General features: G+C 33.9%; 1 protein-coding gene across 9 annotated transcripts in view; it reads right to left on the reverse strand.

Moving 5' to 3' along the window:
- Positions 1–21,093, reverse strand: part of RBBP8 (RB binding protein 8, endonuclease) — a 96,559-nt gene that overhangs the window by 39,818 nt on the left and 35,648 nt on the right. For all 9 annotated transcript variants that reach the window (XM_060121774.1, XM_060121773.1, XM_060121770.1 and 6 more), the window contains 2 exons: positions 11,167–11,279; positions 5,188–5,254 (listed from right to left, as the gene is read on the reverse strand). In XM_060121774.1, coding sequence (XP_059977757.1) covers positions 5,188–5,254; positions 11,167–11,279 — 180 coding nt within the window. The remainder of the gene's footprint in view (positions 1–5,187; positions 5,255–11,166; positions 11,280–21,093) is intronic.

Raw genomic sequence — 21,093 nt, forward strand, 5'->3', positions numbered from 1 at the left:
TAACTATCTTAAATTTCAGGAGAGAACTGAAAGACACAACGGATTACCTCCTACACTGTTCTAAGGCCATGTACTAAATAAAACATACATGCCCTGAGCTCATCTATATGATTGATCTTCACTGTTATTACAAACTTCAGCTTTTACTTCTTTTCTAATGTATTAATGAGCTTCAACAGAAAAATCTGTGAATTCGAGAACACTAAAACTAATTCTGAACAAATTAGAATTCACAGTTGACCAAGGAAATGGCATTATCTAGTTACAAATCACTTTATAACCTTGGTTTTGGAGGCATTCACCCATCTAATTCTGTATAACCTCTACAGACTAGTTATTTATCTTTGGAATTCATAAATATCAGGGCTGATGTGTTCAAAATACCATAAGCTACATGTGCCAAATTAATTCACAGAACATAAATTAATGTAGGTCAACCACCACTTATCTGAAATCTTTGGAACCAGATGTGATTCAGAATTCAGTTTTTTAAAAATGAAGGGTACACCTAAAGCAACTAGAGAAAGAGGAACAAAGAAAACCCAAAGTCAGTAGAAGGAAAGAAATCATAAAGATCAGAGCAGAAATAAATGAAATGGAAACAAAGAAAACAATTGCAAAGATCAATACAACTAAAAGCTGGTTCTTTGAGAAGATAAACAAAATTGATAAACCATTAGCCAGACTCATCAAGAAAAAAAGGGAGAGGACACTACTCAATCAAATTAGAAATGAAAAAGGAGAAATCACAACTGACACAGCAGAAATACAAAGGATTATAAGAGATTACTACAAAAAACTATATGCCAATAAGATGGACAACCATGAAGAAATGGACAAATTCTTGGAAGCGTGCAATTTTCCAAGACTGAACCAGGAAGAATTAGAAAATATAAACAGACCGATCACAAGTAATGACATTGAAACTGAGATTAAAAATCTTCCAAAAAACAAAAGTCTAGGACCAGATGGCTTCACAGGTGAATTCTATCAAACATTTAGAGAAGAGCTAACACTCATCCTTCTCAAACTCTTCCAAAAAACTGCAGAGGGAGGAACACTCCCAAATTCATTCTACGAAGCCACCATCACCCTGATATCAAAACCAGAAAAAGATATCACGAAAAAAGAAAATTATAGATCAGTATCACTGATGAACACAGATGCAAAAATCCTGGACAAAATGCTAGCAAACAGAATCCAACAACATATTAAAAGGATCATACACCATGATCAAGTGGGATTTATCCCAGGGATGCAAGCATTCTTCAATATGTGCAAATCAATCAGTGTGATACACCATGTTAACAAATTAAGGAATAAAAACCATATGATCATCTCAACAGATGCAGAAAAAGCTTTTGACAAAATTCAATACCCGTTTATGATAAAAACTCTCAGAAAATAGGCATAGAGGGAACCTACCTCAACATAATAAAGGCCATATATGACAAACCCACAGCAAACATTCTCAATGGTGAAAAACTGAAAGCATTTCCACTAAGATCAGGAACAAGACAAGGATGGCCACTCTCGCCACTCTTACTCAACACAGTTTTGGAAGTCCTAGCCACAGCAATCAGAGAAGAAAAAGATATAAAAGGAATACAAATTGGATAAGAAGAAGTAAAACTGTAATTCTTTGCAGATGACGATATTATACATAGAAAATCCTAAAGATGCCACCAGAAAATTACCAGAACTAATCAATGAATTTGGTGGAGTAGCAGGATACAAAATTAATGCACAGAAATCTCTGGCATTGCTATACACTAACAACGAAACATCAGAAAGAGAAATTAAGGAAATAATCCCATTTACCACCTCAACAAAAAGAATAAAATACCTAGGAATAAACTTACCTAAGGAGATGAAATGCATGTACTCAGAAAACTATAAAACACTGATGAAACAAATCAAAGATGACATAAACAGATGGAGAAATATACCATGCTCTTGGATTGGACGAATCAATACTGTGAAAATGTCTATACTACCCAAAGCAATCTACAGATTCAATTCAATCCCTATCAAACTACCAATAGCATTCTTTACAGAATTAGAACAAAAAATTTTACAATTTGTATGGAAACACAAAAGACCCTGAACAGCCAAAGCAATCTTGAGAAAGAAAAACGGAGCTGGAGGAATCAGGCTCCCCGACTTCAAACTATACCACAAAGCTACAGTAATCAAGACAGTATGGTACTGGCACAAACACAGAAATATAGATTAATGGTACAGGATAGAAAGCCCAGAGATAAACCCAAACACATATGGTCACCTAATTTATGACAATGGAGGCAAGAATATATAATGGAGAAAAGACAGCCTCTTCAATAACTGGTGCTGGGAAAACTGGAGAGCTCCATGTAGAAGAATGAAATTAGAACACTCCCTAACAGCATACACAAACATAAACTCCAAATGGATTAAAGACCTAAATGTAAGACCAGACACTATAAAACTCTTAGAGGAAAACATAGGAAAAACACTCTTTGACATAAACCACAGCAAGATCTTTTTTGACCCACCTCCTAGAGCAATGGAAATAAAAACAAAAATAAACAAATGGGACCTAATTAAACTTACAAGCTTTTGCACAGCAAAGGAAACTATAAACAAGATGAAAAGACAACCCTCAGAATGGGAGAAAATATTTGCAAACGAATCAATGGACAACGGATTAACCTCCAAAATATATAAACAGCTCATGGAGCTCAATATCAAAAAACCAAACAACTCAATTAAAAAATGGGCGGAAGAGCTAAACAGACATTTCACCAAAGAAGACATACAGATGGCCAAGAGGCACATGAAAAGATGCTCAACATCACTAATTAGTAGAGAAATCAAAACTACAATGAGGTATCACCTCACACCAGTCAGAATGGCCATTATCAAAAAGTCTACAAACAATAAATGCTGGAAATGGTGTAGTGAAAAAGGAACCCTCCTGCACTGTTGGTGGGAGCGTAAACTGATACAACCACCATGGAGAACTGTATGGAGGTTCCTTAAAAAACTAAAAATAGAACTGCCATATGACCCAGCAATCCCACTACTGAGCATATACCCTGAGAAAACCATAATTCAAAAAGAGACATGTACCATAATGTTCACTGCAGCACTATTTACGATAACCAGGACATGGAACCAACCTAAATGTCCATCGAGGGATGAATGGATAAAGAAGATGTGGTACATATGTACAATGGAATATTACTCAGCCATAAAAAGAAACGAAATTGAGTTATTTGTAGTGAGGTGGATGGACCTACAGGCTGTCATACAGAGTGAAGTTAAGTCAGAAAGAGAAAAAAAAATACCGTATGCTAACACATATATATGGTATCTTAAAAAAAAAAATGGTACTGATGAACCTAGTGGCAGGACAGAAATAAAGACGTAGACATAGAGAATGGACTTGAGGACACAGTAGGGGAGGGGGAAGCTGGGGCGATATGAGAGTAGCACTGACATATATACACTACCGAATGTAAAATAGCTAGTGGGAAGCAGCAGCATAGCCTAGGGAGACAAGCTTGGTGCTTTGTGATGACCTAGAGAGGTGGGATAGGGAGGGTGGGAGGGATGCTCAAGAGGTAGGGGATATGGGGATATATATATATGCACATGGCTGATTCACTTTGCTGTACAAGAGAAACTAACACAGTATTGTGAAGCAATTATACTTCAATAAAGATCTATTAAAAAAAAAAGGGTAATGCAGAGCATATACAGCTTGTTACAAAACACCTCCAGTGGAGCCTGAGGTATCATCCTGTAGTCAAACATACTGATATTATCACAGTGAAGCATAGGAATGCTCACAGGAAGTGGGACAAATAAGGATTATAATAAAAAGTATCTTGTCAATTGAAGTGAGATTAGGTTGCAACTTTTCAAAAAGAAAAACTCTGTTTCGGAATCATATAGAAAAGACTGTGAATTTGTTTTCTAGTTTCACTTCAATATGCAGCATGAGTAAAATGAGAAAGGGTTGACATTTTCATACACAAATGTTTGATAACCTCAGTCTGGCCTGATAGCCTTCTTTCCTCATCTATTATCCCCTCTCAAAATTCTCTCTGACTACCAATATTCAGTGGGCTGAATATTGGGCCAATATTCATGATAACATGGGAGAAATATCAAAATCCTATTGGACATCCACTACTTAAAAATATACTGATATGATAAAGATGTTAATTCCACTTGTGATATGTGTTTATACATGAGAGTTAAGTACTTGTAAGCCAAAATAATGTTACGTCTACATAGTTTAGCAAAGTTTTTGTAGATGTCCACTCAGATACAACAGACTCTTTAAAACCCTATAAACCATTAACATTATCCTGAATCCTAACTTTTAAAAAATATTATATAAGCTTTACATAAATGGGAACTAAGAACTGGCCATAACTCTGCTTGGCATCAGTCAGACTAGACCCAGAAAAAGATTCTTTTTTTGAGACGCTGTCAAATAATGGAAAGAACAGAGGCTTTTAAGTCAGAAGATGGGGTTCTGAGTGATGTCTCATTATCTACTAGTTGTGAGACCATGGCAAGTTACTTGACTTTTTTAAGATGTGGATTCCTCATCTATAAAGTAGAGTTAATAAAACTACCTTGAAGAGTCACAGTGAGGATTAGAAATAATAAACATAAAACACAAAGAAGAGTAACTGGAACATAAGATGAAAGTTATTATTTTTATTATGAGAAATTGGGGGAGAGGGAAAGGAGGAAGTTCTCCAGGCCTGCGAAGTGTATAAGAGGAAATAATTATTCAGATTGCTTTTATAAAGTTTCTGGGACAGGGCTAGAAAGGTGGTAACAAAACTCAAATATTTAAAATATAAGTACTTCAAATCATTTATTTGAATGATTTGTTATTTATAATAAAGTTATAAAAATTAAAGTGCTTTAAATTAAAATGTTTTGATTTTTATATATTCACACACTAAGCTAAGAGATGCATACACACCCTTCATATATACTCCCAGAACAAAAATATAGTGATTTTCTTTATATTTTCATTTGCAGAATACTTTATAACTTTTAAAAATGAAACCTTTAACTATTAATATATCTTTACAGTTTGCAAAAAGCTAAGTAAAATGAAGAAAGAGAAGCTAGGGGAAAATATTCAATTTTCTGCCACAATTAAGAAAAAATACTTACTCAATTTTCTGCTGCAGCTGTTCAGAAAGCTTTTTGTTTTCTTCCTGTAGAGTATTCTTTTCATTCACTTAAATATAATGTGAAAAGAAAGCACAAATTATAGCTATAATAAGATGTATGTCAGGTTCTTTCAACAGCTGCAACAATCATGGAGAATTAGGATTTCAAATTCTAAGTCATGATGTTAGGGTTAATGCTACTGTTCAAAACTAATTTGTTACTAGGTAGTGATTATTACATCTCATGTTGTGCAAGTTCCACGTAAATGATTAACTGATAATTCTATGTAGTGCTTGTGGGCAAAAAAGAAAGAGTACCTCATGTACTGGGGAGTATAGTTTAATTATTCATACTGAGCACAAGAAAGCATTCCATCTGGTTACTCAGTCCTACTAATTTCAAACACCACTTATCTTGAAATAAATCTGATCATAAAATATAACACTGAATATCAGTGTAATTTTTATAACATAAGCACACTTAAGTAAATTTTCTTCCTTAGTCATACTCTATGTTTCATTAATAATTATGGTATCAGTAACTTAAATATACCATTGAAGTAGTATCTCCTTGTTCGAATCTACCTTGACGAAATTTTCCTATCCATCCTTATTTATAAAGCAGAAACTCAGTTTGGGGCTATAATTTCTACTGCTGCCAGCACAAAATTATCAATCCTTGATATTATGTCACTGGTTAAGCATGTGTTTTACGAGGAGAAATATATCAAAGAAATCAAGTCAGAGTAAGTACAATTAACCTCTCAGAAAGAAAGTTAATCATACTCCAAAAATCTGTTAATAATTTAGTGGTTTACAAATCCAAACATATTTTCTTACACTGAGTAAATAAAAATTTGTTGACTATATATCAATACGTGAGGGTTACTAAACTACCTCCTGTGGAGGATCTGGAAAAAAACAAAACAAAACAAAAACCTGAAGATATGACAGTGACCTAGAGGAAAGTGTAGTCTAATGAGAGACAAGATATTATATAAACATATTTTTTAAAATTGAAAGTGACAAGGGCATTAGAGAGGTACAGATAAAACACTAAATGAAATTCCAAGGAGAAAAAAATGAAATTCCAAGGAGAAAAAGGTTAGGTTGAGCTGTTGAAAAAATCAGGAAAGGATTCAAGAGGACAACTGAGCTGGACACAGGAAGAGAAATCCAAGAGCCTCCCATTCCACCACCACAATCAACAACAAAAACAAAACAAATTGTGAGCTAAAACCCAAGCAGTGTAAGCAAGCGGATACTGGTATCAGCACTGGTGGAGGGACTGAACTTGAGATTTCCAGTTTTAAGCCTGAACTCCTGGAATGGAGCCAAAGTGATCTGAATTCACTTACCACTAGAGTCAGTAGAAAATAACTCATATATAGGTTCCCAAGTATTTCAGATAACAGAATTATATGATAATGAAATGTTTAAAGATTTAAAAGATGGAAGGCTCAAAACTAACATGATAAAAGTGATTACCAAAAATGAGTAGACAGACAAGATTGAGATAATTTGAGCATCAATAAAAATAATGAACATAACTGAATGACACACACTGAATATATAAAATTACACGTCTATTATGCTCAAAAAAGAGAACGCTCCATTCATGTCAAAAGCAAAATGAAACATAACATATACAACACACAAAACCTCATTTGTCCTAGAGACTGTCACACAGAGTGAAGTAAGTCAGAAAGAGAAAAATAAATACCGTATGCTAACATATATATGGAATCTAAAAAAAAAAGGTTCTGAAGAACCTAGGGGCAGGACAGGAATAAATATGCAGATGTAGAGAATGGACTTGAGGACATGGGGAGAGGGAAGGGTAAGCTGGGACGTAGTGAGAGAGTGGCATGGACTTATATACACCACCAAATATAAAATAGATAGCTAGTGGGAAGTAGCTGCATAGCACAGGGAGATCAGCTCAGTGCTTTGTGACCACCTAGAGGGGTGGGATAGGGAGCGTGGGAGGGAGACTCAAGAGGGAGGGGATATGGGGATATATGTATATGTATAGCTGATTCACTTTGTTATAAAGCAGAAACACACCATTGTAAAGCAATTATACTCCAATAAAGATGTTAAAAAAAAAACCTTATTTGTCACCATTTAGGTAACTATTATACAAGATATTACTCTGAAAACTGGCAATTAAAGGGAAAACATTAAGATGTATCATGCCTTTCAAGCAGGAACTACATCCCACGGTAACCAATAGCCCCAAACTGATGAGGGGGAATTCTTGTTTACAGAAGAATGCCAGCTGATAAAGAATAAGAATAACAGAAATGGAAAATTATCATTTTATAGTCTGTAATTAAATAATTGATTCAGGCCAGAATCACAAATGGATATTAAAACCATTAAAGAAAGATTGAGGGAGAATTGTATTTTTGCAAGATTTCAAAGTATCACACATTCATCCTCCCAATTTAGACTACTTGGTGGTACTCGGGGGAAAATATAACTCTATAATAGAGAAATGTGGCCACCAATCCCAGAGAGTGGAATAACCTGACAATATCTATATCCTAATATGATACAATATAAAGTAGACAATTTTACCTATAAAGTACTGCTGTCAAAAATGTTTAATCTGGACCTAATCAAGCCTTCAGATACAATTTCTATTTTATAGGAAATAAAGAAACAAGATAAAGAAAATGATGAGAAAAATCCAGAAGGTGGCATAATTTTAGGAAAACAGCCCTACTTCTTCAAGAAGTCAATGTCATAAAAGAAAAAATTAGGAAGGGAGCTTATTCCAGATTAAAAGACAAATGCAATGTGTGATGTGTGATTGGCAGGTTTGAACAAAACTGTTGCAAACAGAGGGACAGCTGTAGAAATATGAATATGGACCAGCTCTTAAACAATATTAGAGAAAATTATGGGTAATCTTTGGTAGGCAAGGTAGTGGTATTGTGGTTAGGTATAAATTATCCAAGTATTTAGGGGAAAAATCTCCTGATGTATGTAATTGACATTAAAATATTTCAGTTCAAAAAGAAATGAAGAAAATACAGCAAAATATGAACAACTGTTAAATCTATGTGATAGGTGTATGAGGGTTCCTTACTATTCTCCTTACTTTTCTATATTTTTAAGAAATTTCATTAAAAAAAAGACTACACAGATTTGAAAAAGAACCAAACAGAATTTTTAAAAATGAAAAATTTGGTTACTGAAATAAAATAACTCAGTTTAACAGAGCTGAAGAACTTAGTATAATAAGCAAGAAAGCTGAAGAAATTACCCAGAACGCAGCAGAGTGAAATGAGGGGATGAAAAATAGGAAAGAGATGTTAAGAGACCAAAGGATCGAATGACAAGGTCTCATCATAACCCCCAAATAAGGAGAATGGAGAAGACACAATATTTGAAGAGCTAGTAGCCGACAGTTTTACAGATATGATTAAAGAAGTGATTAAATAGATTTTGTAATGTATACTAAACAGACTTTTTTCTTAAAAACCTACTTGAAATTGCACTAAAACTACAGAATACCAAAAACTAAGGAAAAAATCTTAATAGTAGCCAGAGAAAAATAATTGTTATCCTGTAAAATAGCCTTATAAAAATAACAGTGAAATAAAAACATTGAGGATAAAAACTGAGGGTTTAGAACCAACAAATATCCTCTAAAGGAACTTTTCAAGAATGAATCTCAGGACTTCCCTGGTGGTCCAGTGGTTATGACTCTGCACTTCCACTGCAGGGGGCGCAGGCCTGATCCCTACTTGGGGGAACTAAGACTCCGCATGCTGTGCAGTGTGGCATGGCCAAAAAAAAGAAAGATCAGAAAGGGTAATAATAGCAGAAGAAAAGTGAGATGTAAAAAGCAATAATAAGCAAAGAAACTGCTGCACATGTAGTTAAGTCTTTTAAAAACTGTCTGAATAAGGTAATTTTTTAAAAAGTTTCTAACTTGCAGTGCTGAAAAAAAAATACAGGCCATAAACAGTATGTAAATGGAGGAGATGATAAGAGTGAAAAGTGTTTTAAAGTCCTTGTACTATTCAGAAGAGAGTATCTTTATATTTTAGGAAAGCATGGTCAAATTTCAAGGTTGATCAAAAAAATAGTTTAAAAACAAAGTAAAGGATAAAATAAAGATGAAATAACAAGATAAATATCCTCAAAATGCAAAACCTGGAAAAAGTAAGAACAAAAAAGAGAGGCAGGCCAGTGGGGGAGGGGCGGGAAGTAGCAACAATATAGAAACAACAAGAATTCATAAACATGAAGCCCTTAGTATTTTCATTCATAAAATAACTTTGTTTGGGATTTGACCTCAATGATTTTCCTGTTGCTCATTCTAATGTAAAATTAGTTTTCCTGAACTTTTCAGTAATCACATTGGGGGTATTATTAGTGGTATTATTCTAAGACTATTGTGCTATAATATGAGATTAAAAAATGAGTAGTTAGGGGATATTTTAATTCTATCATCCCTGTGTCCTTGAGAACAATGATTCTCAGTGTGGAAGAAAGGGGATACAGATATTATTAGAAGAGGTTAGCAAAAGCTCTATAGTCTTGAATTTGAATTTTCAACATGAACTCATGAAGTATTTTATCTATCTGAAAATTAGACAAAGGATATTCAAACCATTCACCCAAGAAGAAATGCAAACTGAAGATCAAGTAAAAAGATAATTGACCTGAATAGTAATAAAGAGAATGCTAATATTAAAAAGGTATATCATTCTTTACCCACTGAACTGGATATTGTCAGTTAATACATTTTTGCACAAAACTGAAGAGAATGTAGGGAAACTGAAATTCTCAAACACTCAAACAAAAAATTGACTTGTTCATCAATATGAGAATGGGTAAATAAATGGCATCTACACAATGCAGCCATTAAAAAGAATGCTGTCTTATTCCTCAATACCTAGGGTTTTTGCTTGTTGAGTTTTGGGCTATTTTTCAGACAGTTAAAGTTGCTAGAAATCTATTAGACATGTAGACATTACTGCAGATTATTTCAAGTACTAATGGTAATATAATTGTGGATCTCAACTATATCTATTGAAATGTAATAGTTTTCTACTCACTGATAATCTTATATTCCTAAATAAACTCATGCATGCATTCATTCATACACACCACAGAATCTATGGGTCTAAATATATAAACAAACATATAAACATGTAAAGACTTCTAATACATAGTCTAAAATAAAATAACATATGTCAGAACAAGAAGTATGATATGATCCCATTAAAAATTTAAAAGAGAAGATAGAGGAGGGGGTAAAATGAGGGAAAGAGACAAACAGAAAGATAGATAAATCTGGACCTGTAAAGATATTTATTATATACTTAATAGTAGTTACCTCTGGGAGCAGAATAAAACTATGTTCCTTCTATCTTTTTTTAAAACTATCAGCATACATTCATATATTCTTGCTTGAGTAACCAGAGGACAGCAATATAATTAATAGAAAAAAAAAGTCAAAATATCAAATTAGTTTGGAAAAGAAGATAAATATAAGAAAGTCCTACATAAAATGGTAAGTAGACTAAACTAAAAATGGTACACTTGTAATAGTGTGTCCAAAAAAATTGTGAAAATAAAAAAAAAATACACCTTTGTAGAACACTAAATTGTCTGCTTTGTGTTTAAATTTACTAAATATCAATAGTTGAATTAATATGAAATAAAACCAAAGAAGCAAATATGGATATAACCAAAGAAAATTTGCTTCTTGTCTTATAGCTGGTGAGACTTTAAGGCCAACGAGGACAGTATCTACACAACCTTTCTGTACCCTATTTCTTACTAAAATAAGCATGAGATTAAATCTACAAAAAGTGAAAAAACAACATTTGAACTTTTGCCTAAATAAAGAAAAACATATGTAAACAATCCATCTGATTGTAACCAATTTAATAACAGGTTTTAACAATAGCATACTATGCTTTACATACTTAATAAATGAAGAAAGGAAACTCACTAAGCTCTGTGATAAGTTTAAGATTCTGCTGTCGAATATTTTCAAACTCTTGTTGTTTCTTCCGCATATGTTCTTCAGTTACTGCACAGCGATCACATAATCCTGCTCTTAATCTACAAAACAAAAACAAAACATTTTCAGAGTAGAACTTAAATGTTCTCATCAAAAAATAAAAAAATATGTGAGGTGATGGATATGTTAATTAACCAGATGGTGGAAATCCTTTCACAATATATACATTTATCAAATCACCATGATAAATACTTAAAAAAAATAATTTTATTTGTCAATTATACCTCAATAAAACTGAAATTTAAAAAATTTTTTCAACTACTAAAAGATACTTATTCATATTTGAATTTCAAGATTTTTAAATTTTATGAAGAACTAAAGAATTTACTTGGAAAATACAGAGAAAATTAACTAGTTATTATACCTTTAACATATTCCCAAACAGGCTGAAATCATGCTACATCATTTTCTACAGACTGCAATTCTGTAAAAATCTGCCAATTTTAAACTCTATTCAAGGGAACTTATTTATTGAAGCTCCCTTGTTTTAATTTATTAGAGCCAAAATATGAACCCAGTCTCATACCAATGGACAGAATTTTATCTTAAGCAAGCTTGCATCTGCTTAGCATAGCATATAACACATAATGAGTGTTCAACAACCAAGTTTTAGTTGAATGAATACTAAAGGTCAAAGAATACAAAGTTTAAAAAAAAGCAATGCTCTTTTCAGCATTAAAAAAAGACTCCAGTGTTAGTAGAAATTCACAGTGTACTATTTTTTAAAAAAAGAAAAAAGATTACAAAATAGCTTTTACTAATTATTTGTGAGTGCTGAAGGGAAAAGGGAAATACATATATTACACAGGAGGGGTGGGTGATGGAGAGAAAGGTGTATTTCAAAATGTTAATACAGTTATCTTGTAGGTACCAGTAATACAGAAGATCTTCTTTTTACTGTTTTGCTATATTTTTCAAAATTTCTCTAATTTCATTATATATATAACCAGGAAAAAATATGGTTGAAAAAAATGACACATATCCCACATTAGGAATTTAGAAAATATAAAATCTAAGATAATCATTTTAACTCAATGACCTAAGTCAATAAGATACTAAGTACGTGAGTGTCTATGGAAGTCATAGCATGGTAGTACATGCCATGAATTTTAAAATAAGGCGACAAAACATGAAAACTATACAACTAAAACAAACAAAAAGAACCTAGAGATTTTTATATAAAAGTAAAACTCATATCAACAGTGTTGATATGGATGTAAAAAATAAAGATTATAGATCATAGGTTGCATTAATAGGACTAAAATTTCTAGAATGAAGGAATAAAGCATTGGGCAACATGGTTTAATTGGAGTACATTCCAGAACAGGAATTAGGCCAATCAAGATCTAAGTAAAGATGACGAAGTGAACATCTGCATCTACTGTCGCTTCCTCCCCAAATCCCACTAAACTACAGTAAAGATCTGTGTATATTTTTAAAGACACAAGACTATGAGAACTGGGAGAATGGGAAAGAAAAACAAACGAATTAAAAAGCAAGGAGCTGGCGGACAAATAGAAACTGACCTGAGAATGCTGAATTGTAGGCTAACAATGGGAGAAGTCTAGAACTCTTGTCCAAAACAGTAGCCACAATCCACATGTGGCTATTTCAATTTAAATAAATTAAATTGAGAAAAGATAAAAAACTAGAAGATTATCCTAGAAGGTCTATCATATCAATAATAGGAGTTATAGAAAGAGCAAGGTGGGGGCAGGTACAAAAAAACAGGAACAGAGGAACAAGAAAGACTTGAGACATACAGAAAGCCAAACGACTAGCATAAATCCAGCCACATCAATAACATTAATCATGAATTGATTGAACACTCCAATCAAAAGGCAGAAACTGTCAGGACAAAAAAATAAGATCTAACTATATGCTGTCTACAATAGACACACTTTAGATCTGAAGATACAAATAGGCTGAAAGCAAAAGGATGGAAAAAGAAATGCCATGCAAACAAAGCCCAAAAGAGAGCTGGTTATTAATTAATTAGTATCAAGCAAGAGACTTTAAGGTAAAAGTGTTACTAGAGACAGTGAATTCTATAACAAAAGGGTCAATTTATTAGAAATATAACAATTAACATTTAACACGAAAGCCCCCAAATATGCAGAGCAAAAACTGACAGAATTGAAGAAAGAAATATATAAATTTGTCAATAACCGTTATAGACTTCCACTCTCAATAGTGGATAGAACAAGACAGACAGAAAATCAGCAGATATAGCAGACTTGAACACACTACCACCTAAACCTACCTGACATCTACAGAACACTCCAGCCAACAGCTGCAGAACACACATTCTCCTCAAGCACACTTGGAACATTCTCTAGGACCAACTATTTTCTACGTCACAAAACAAGTCTCAATAAGTTTAAAAGCACTGAAATCAGACAAAGTATGTTCTCTCACCACAATGGAATTAAATTAAAAATCAAAAAAGAAGGAAAATTCACAAATATGTGAATCTTAAAAACAATGCACTTCCAAATAAGCAATGAGTTAAAGAAGAAATCACAAGGGAAATTATAATAATAGGGCTGTAGCTGAGTGGGTGCCCAGTCTAAAATCCTACCCAGGTCAAAGGATAGCTCCTCATTTTCTTATTGAAAAGTAAAGCTCCCATAACATATACAGAGTCCTCAGTTGACTTTCCTATTCATAGGAAAACTCCTGGGGGAGGGAGAATTGGGAATGGCTGGGGTAAAACAGATAGACAATTAAAAGCAGTCTACATATACCATATGTAGTCTAATGCAGAAAATTCATTGCAGTCATATACTACTAAATACAGACAACCAAAGATCAACAGTGTATGAAACAAACCAGTAACATAAAAGAGCTAGTATCCCTGGAAAAATGAGAAGTGATGTTGACATAAAACAAGAAAAGGGTACACGTACACACACGTACATATAAATGATCAACAAACAATAAAAAGTTCTTGGATACTATACATGTGATTACCAAAATAGCTTCAATAATAGGGTTGGAGAGTAAAATAGAAGAAATCTTCCAGAACATGGAAAAAAACAAGTAACAAAAACAAGACAAAAGATTGTAAAGGATCAGTTTATGACTAAGAAGTGCTCCAGAAAGAAAGAACCTATAAAAATGGAGAGAGGAAATAATAGACAAAAATAGTATCTTAAGAGATACTAGTCTTCAAGTTAACAGGATGACTGGACAGCACAATGAAGGAAACACACACACACACACACACAATTATGAAATTCAGAACTAGGATAAAAAGATCTTACATTCCAGAAAGGGAAAACAATCTATTACCTATAAAGGAATGAACATTAGAATGACAGCTTTGGATGCTCACAGACAATGAGAAAATGTCTTCAAAGTTTTGAGGGAAAACTATTTTCAAGGTAGAATTTTATATCCAGTCAATATACCATCTAAATGCAATAGTAAAATAAAAACATTTTCTCAGATATGCAAGACTCTTTGAAAATTTACTTCCTGTGCATTTTTAAGCAGTTACTTGTGGGTGAGCTATAAGGGGGAAAAAAAAAAAAAAGGAAAAACAGGCCCACATTTTTCCAATCATGTATACTAGTATATCTTCAAGGTCTAAAATAGTGCCTGGAACAAGACAGGATCTCCATAAATATCTGTTGACTAACATGAGTTGAAAGAAGTAATGGAATTAATGTAGGGATCCAGTGAGAGAAATTCCAGAATTGCTGTTGTAGGACAACCTAGAAAGTAAATGGTCCAAATTAGTACAGAAAGATTTTCACCCCAAGAAGTATGTCTTCAAGAAAAAGAACAAAAAAGATTATAATCAAATAGAATAACAGGCATTAAATAATATTAATGACACGATGAGGAAAACATTTCTAATCTCAATAAGAAAAAAGGTAGTTAGAAATTCTAAAAAAAACAAAGCAAACTTATACAAGTACGTCGTTATCATAATACAGTTAAAGGGTGACTTGAGCAACTGATTTGGGACAGAGTAGAAAAGAATCTATTTGACCTGGACATTAGAAACACTCTCCTTGAGTGGCACAGGGGTCATGACAATGGATCTATAGAGAAGGAAATGAATCCTGGCTCAGCAGTGAATAGTCAATAAATAAACATTGTTCATTATTTTCCAACTTCTACAATCAGCTTGTAAACAAAATACAAGGGACTGAAATCTGGTAACAGAAAAGAACATAGCAACTATCAACTTTGTCAATATTTATTGGTTCAGCTAACACAAGGCAGAAGGTAGCAAGAGAGGAAGAGTGATGCAGGTAAGGGTGAAAGCATCAGTATCCTCCTGTGATACAGAGGTTGAGTTCAGGGAGACTGTTCAGACCTCTCTCTCTAAAATATCTTTATGTAAATATGTATATCTGCATAAATGTATGTATTAAGGTCCAAAAAGAAAACAGCACTAAAATAACTTCAAAAATAGGCGAGGGAGGGAAAAATTATTCCTCTTCATAGCAAGAAGTAAACAACTATTGTCTCAAGTTGATAAATCAAGTGTTGAAGTGAAAATACATCATTTAGAACTTTGGAGAACTAAAACCTGGGACAGGCATGGGTGGGAAAGAGTGGAACAGGAAACTATTGGTTGATGATAACTATACAACTTTATAATGTACATGTATTACTTGAATAAAAATTATAAAAGGAAAAACGTAAAATCAGCTAAATAGTACGTTATACTCCTTTTTTGTCATAGCTTTTTTTTTTTTTTTTTTGCGGTACATGGGCCTCTCACTGTTGTGGCCTCTCCCGTTGCGGAGCACAGGCTCCAGACGTGCAGGCTCAGCGACCATGGCTCACGGGCCCAGCCACTCCACAGCATGTGGGATCCTCCCGGACCGGGGCACGAACCCGTGTCCCCTGCATCGGCAGGCGGACTCTCAACCACTGTGCCACCAGGGAAGCCGCGTCATAGCATTTTAATTTAATAGAAATATATTCTAGTAAACTTCACATAAAATTTTTTTGAAAACTGAGGTACTAAGGACGTACACCTTCTTATCTTTCTGCTGTAACACTTAATGTTTTCAGACTTTCAAGCATTTCCAAAGCTAATAGTAAAGTCTATTTATGCCTTTAAAATTCCAAAGGAAATAAGAATAAAGTTCTCTCTAAACTATTCCAAAACCAAGACATTGTTAAACTGTTATAAAAAGAAACTCAATTTTAACTATTGGTTTAAAATACTTCACATTTCACTTTTATATTTCTCTTTTAAGATCTATTCAAATTAATAGCTTGAGATTCATGCAATAAACATTCAAATAGTTGACCTGATTGTGGTAAATAATTTATACACAGAACTACTAAGCTAGAGAGGCCAAAAAGAATACTGACACTGAAAGGTCAATGAAAAACACTGAAGGAGTTAAATGGCATTAATCAATCCTAATCAAGAATTCAAATGTCACCCTACCATTTTGTCACTGAAAACTGAACACCTTATTGTTTCCAAGAAATCAACTCTGATATATTAAAATGTCATAAGATATCATGTTAGACAACCTCTTGAAACCCTTAGTTTCCAAGTTTAAAAATGCCACTGGTATAAACAGTTATAAAATGAAACAATATTCCCTAACTTGTTTATTACATCTAGTTTTCTCCAGTTAACTGCCACTCTTGATAATACCTGTGAAAAAGAGTCAACTCTTGATTGTTCACTGATCCTAGCTTAAATTTAAATGAATGTGAGAAAACAGGCTAGCTCCTATTCCATCAGCAGGATTCTACTGTTTTCCTCTTGCCTATCTTCAACTGCTGCTGTCAGAGAAAGAAAAAACAGCCTCAATTTCACAGGAGAATGCAATTTCAGTAGCTATAAGCAGGTAAACGGGAAAGAAGAGTAATTCTACTTGTAAGGGCTGAAAGTATCATGCATTCTGAATTATATTCCAGCCTGTTCACGGAGATGAAGAAAGAAAAGATTTCAGTTTTCAGTTAAAACTTACCAGATAAACAAGTATGCTCAACTGTTTGCTATACCCTAAAAAGATTTCCTCAAACTTACTCATTTTCATTCAAAAGGGTTTTACTAAACACCTACAGTGAGTACTGTAAGTGCTAAAATACAACAGTGGCCAAGATAATGTCACTTCTTTAAAAGAGTTTACAGTGTACTAAAAAAAGAAAGACAATAAAAAGTAATTACAATAAAGTATGATTCACAACATTAAAGTGGAAATACACGGTACTATGAAACCACAGAGCACAACTAAGTCGAGTCTAGGAAGTCTGGGAAGGTCTCCTGAAGAATACATTTAAATTCAAATCCATAAGTAAGAAGAGTTAGCAAGACAAAAGAAGACATTTGGTCAGTATTTCAAAAATAAAGAACCACAAATCCTCTAATTATGAGTACCAATTTTCCCTTTTAACAACAGTTGAAATATGCGTTTCCTAATATTGACAAAAATGCTTTTAAAAATATTAAAATCTATCAGACAACTATGGTTTAACTGCTTTGTTCAGATTTTTCTTTTTTAAATGCCTTCTATCCAGTACAGTGACTGTTCCTTAGATTAAGGAAATACTTTAGTTTCTTGAGGGAACCTGTAAATGGTTCCTGTAAATAGTAATGTAATAACAGTACTAGTAAAACACAAACAAGCCACATTAAATTAGAACTTTTTATTATCTAATTTATCTTTACCGAATAATTCCTTTCATCTAAACATCTGATGTTTTCATAATGTGAGCATAAGAAATAAGAAACGCTTCAAATTATGAAGGGTAAACAGCAAGTTGCAGAATTACCATTTAGAAATTTTAACAAAATGTATGTTGCTTTTAAAAGGTCTCAGCAAAACATTAATTTTTATAGATATTTAAAGCTTGCTCTAGGATTATCATTTTTACATATGACAAAATTAAAGTAAAATTTTAAGTAAGGCAGAACTTTACTAAACGTTACCTACTTTGACATTTAAAGGCAGGATTTAGTTAGTAGCAATTTAAAAGAAAAATAACCAAAAACAAGACTAGATAATAGGCAATGTTGAAGACTTAATATTTCAGAGTACTTGTTTTGGTAACTTTATATCAAGCATAAATACTTTGAGATAATCAGTTAAGTTGTAATTCATTTAAACGTTATAAAATTAAGACAACACACAGACAAGGCATCGTCAAACAGTAGAAACTGGGAAGTTTGAGGGGCAAATTTAACCTAATTATCCATTAACTATGTGATCCTGGGAAAGTTTCTTAACTCTTTGTCAGCATAGTTTCCTCATTTGTAAAACAGATTTACCATCTACCGCACAGTGTTAAGGTGAAGATTAAGTGCTGGAAGGATGGGTATAATGTGAGCCCTCACAACTAGCAGATCCTACATTAAAAAAATGATTAGATCTACATTGTTCTTGGTTTCATTAAATGAAGCTTCAAAAAATGAGGGACAAATCTTAAAGTAATCCCAGAAGGAAATTTCAGATTTAAAGAAAGGAAAGAAAAAGCATGTGAATAAAGAAATGAGCTACACTCCTTGTCCCACCCCCAGATTAATACCATGTAATGAATTATAGGCCCACCTACCTAAAAATGTAAAGGTGAACAGAATGAAAGGCAAGAGAACATTTAGGGTAAGAAACAGCACAGAAGTGTGACATCCCCCTGAAATTAGTGAAAATAGATGGTAAAAAGAAAATCTAGTTTTTAAAAACTGCAGAATAAAAATGATAATTTTAACAATTAAATATATTAACCGAACAAAGGATGGTAATTTAGAAAATACTTCAATGGGAAGGGTAGGGGCACACATCCACTAACATTTCTTCTCAGAATGAGCCTGGAGAAGAAAAATTCACTTAAGAAGAGAAGCACAAGATGCAAAGAATAAAAGAACAGCCAAAACTTTAAATCATAAAGTGAAGTAATGTTCTGAAGATATTAGAAAGGAGTGTCTTCAAGAGCTAAGATGAAGAACACTGTATCTTGGGGATGAAATGGAGAGCGCACTGTATTAAGCCAATTCGTGTAAAACATGATGAAAACCTTACCTTGTGATTTTTTTTCAGTGTACTGAGTCCTGAACAACTTGCTAATGATCAACTGAACAGAAAGAATGCTGGAAATAAACACAATCAGTCTTTGAGTGTGGCAACCGTGAAAACGTATCTCCTATCGTGGGAAGTAAAATCACCGGCTCCAGCTGTTGTGCTCTGAAATCCTTCACCCGCCAAACAGGTGAACATACCAGGCATCCCACAGTGAGAAGCCAGCCAATGAATGAGTAGAGCAGGGATACCATGGCTCCAGAACTCCCCACTGGCCTTGCCAAAGCTTTCTTAAAACTGCAGTGCAGTCTAAGACCTTCCTTTTTCTCTCTTTTTCAAAAGGGTTAGATGCATGGACATCTCACAGCTCTCCCAGTCTCCTCCAGCTCCTTCTTCATTTACCTTACAGGTGTGTTTCCTCCCAAAATCTATTGAATATCTAATGTCATCTTGATGTTTGCTTTCTTAGAGAACTCAGACTTAAAATTTTCTATCCTTGGGAATCACTGAACAGAAAGAAAGTTCCTAATCTCTTGCCATTACTACCATTATTATATGGAAGGAAGAACCTCATCACTTGTAGAAAGTAGTGGAGCAGTAGAGATGAGAGAAAAAATATGGTGAAGTAAGAGAAGGAAGTGCTTCAATCACTGGAGAGTTAAAGGCTGAGAAAGATATGCTCTCCACCCTTCCTGCTCAATCCTGTACTACATATCCAGAGAAAATAGAAGGAAATGCTGCACCACACTGAAGGAAGAGTAATTGATGATTTCCTCTTTGACCCTGGACTAGGGAAGAGTGAGACGGACAGATGGCTTTCTAGTTTCCAGATATCTCAGCTTGAGAGAGGGACTAGTCTGGCTGTGTGTACAGACTAGAGCACTAGAGGTTGGAATCATATTCACCAAACAGGAGGGATATTGTAAGTCTTTTTAAGCTTCCATTATGTATTTTTACTTGCATTACCTCATTTAACGTTCAAAACAGCCCTGTGAAGAAGGTATTGTTAGTGTCACGCCATATGTTCTTGGCTTTTCTCCTACTCTGCTAATTCCTTTCTCAATCTTTTTTGCTGGCTGGTCCTTATTCTTCATTAAACCTTAATTAGTATGCCCAAGGATTCAGCCCTGAGCCCTCTTCTATTCTTTTCCTATACTTTTAAAGATGTCCTTAGGAGATCTTATCAAGTCCCAAGATTTTAAATGCTGTTTCTATACAGCTGATGATTTTCAAATTTGTTTCTCTAGCTCTAACCTCTCCCGTTAGTTCCAGACTCACATACGCAACTACCTACTCGACATCTACATTTGGATATAACAGATGCTGTCAGTACCTGCTCGTATCCCTTTGGCATTCCCCTGCTTAAACCCTCCAATGGCTTCCCAATGCAATTAAAATCCAAATTTTCTGATGTCCCTACAGAATTTAGTTACTTCCCACCTTTCCAATATTATCTATCATTCATCCTCTTACTCATTTAGAATCACAGTGGATGCCCTACTCCTCAAATATTTCAAAATCTATTTCCACCATAGGCTTTTGCATTTGTCCTCTTCTTATCTTCAGTTCTTCAAGTGACGGCTCTTTTTTGTATCACTCAGGTCTCAGTTCTAATGGCACCTCCTCAGAAAGGTCATCCCTGACATCCATCAGTAGCCCTTCATTTCCCAATGCTTGTAGTCACTCAATTACATAATTCATTTGTATTTCTTCTTCAGCTCTTGTAATCTGAAATCATCTTATTTGCAGGCCCACTCCCAATCTTTGAAAATTAAGTATCAGCTCCATGACATACTAAGGATAGTATTCCTAGCCCCTAGAACAACACCTGGAACATAGTAAGTACTCAACT

The sequence above is a fragment of the Lagenorhynchus albirostris genome, chromosome 14 (genome assembly GCF_949774975.1).
Source record: "Lagenorhynchus albirostris chromosome 14, mLagAlb1.1, whole genome shotgun sequence".
NCBI lineage: Eukaryota > Metazoa > Chordata > Mammalia > Artiodactyla > Delphinidae > Lagenorhynchus > Lagenorhynchus albirostris.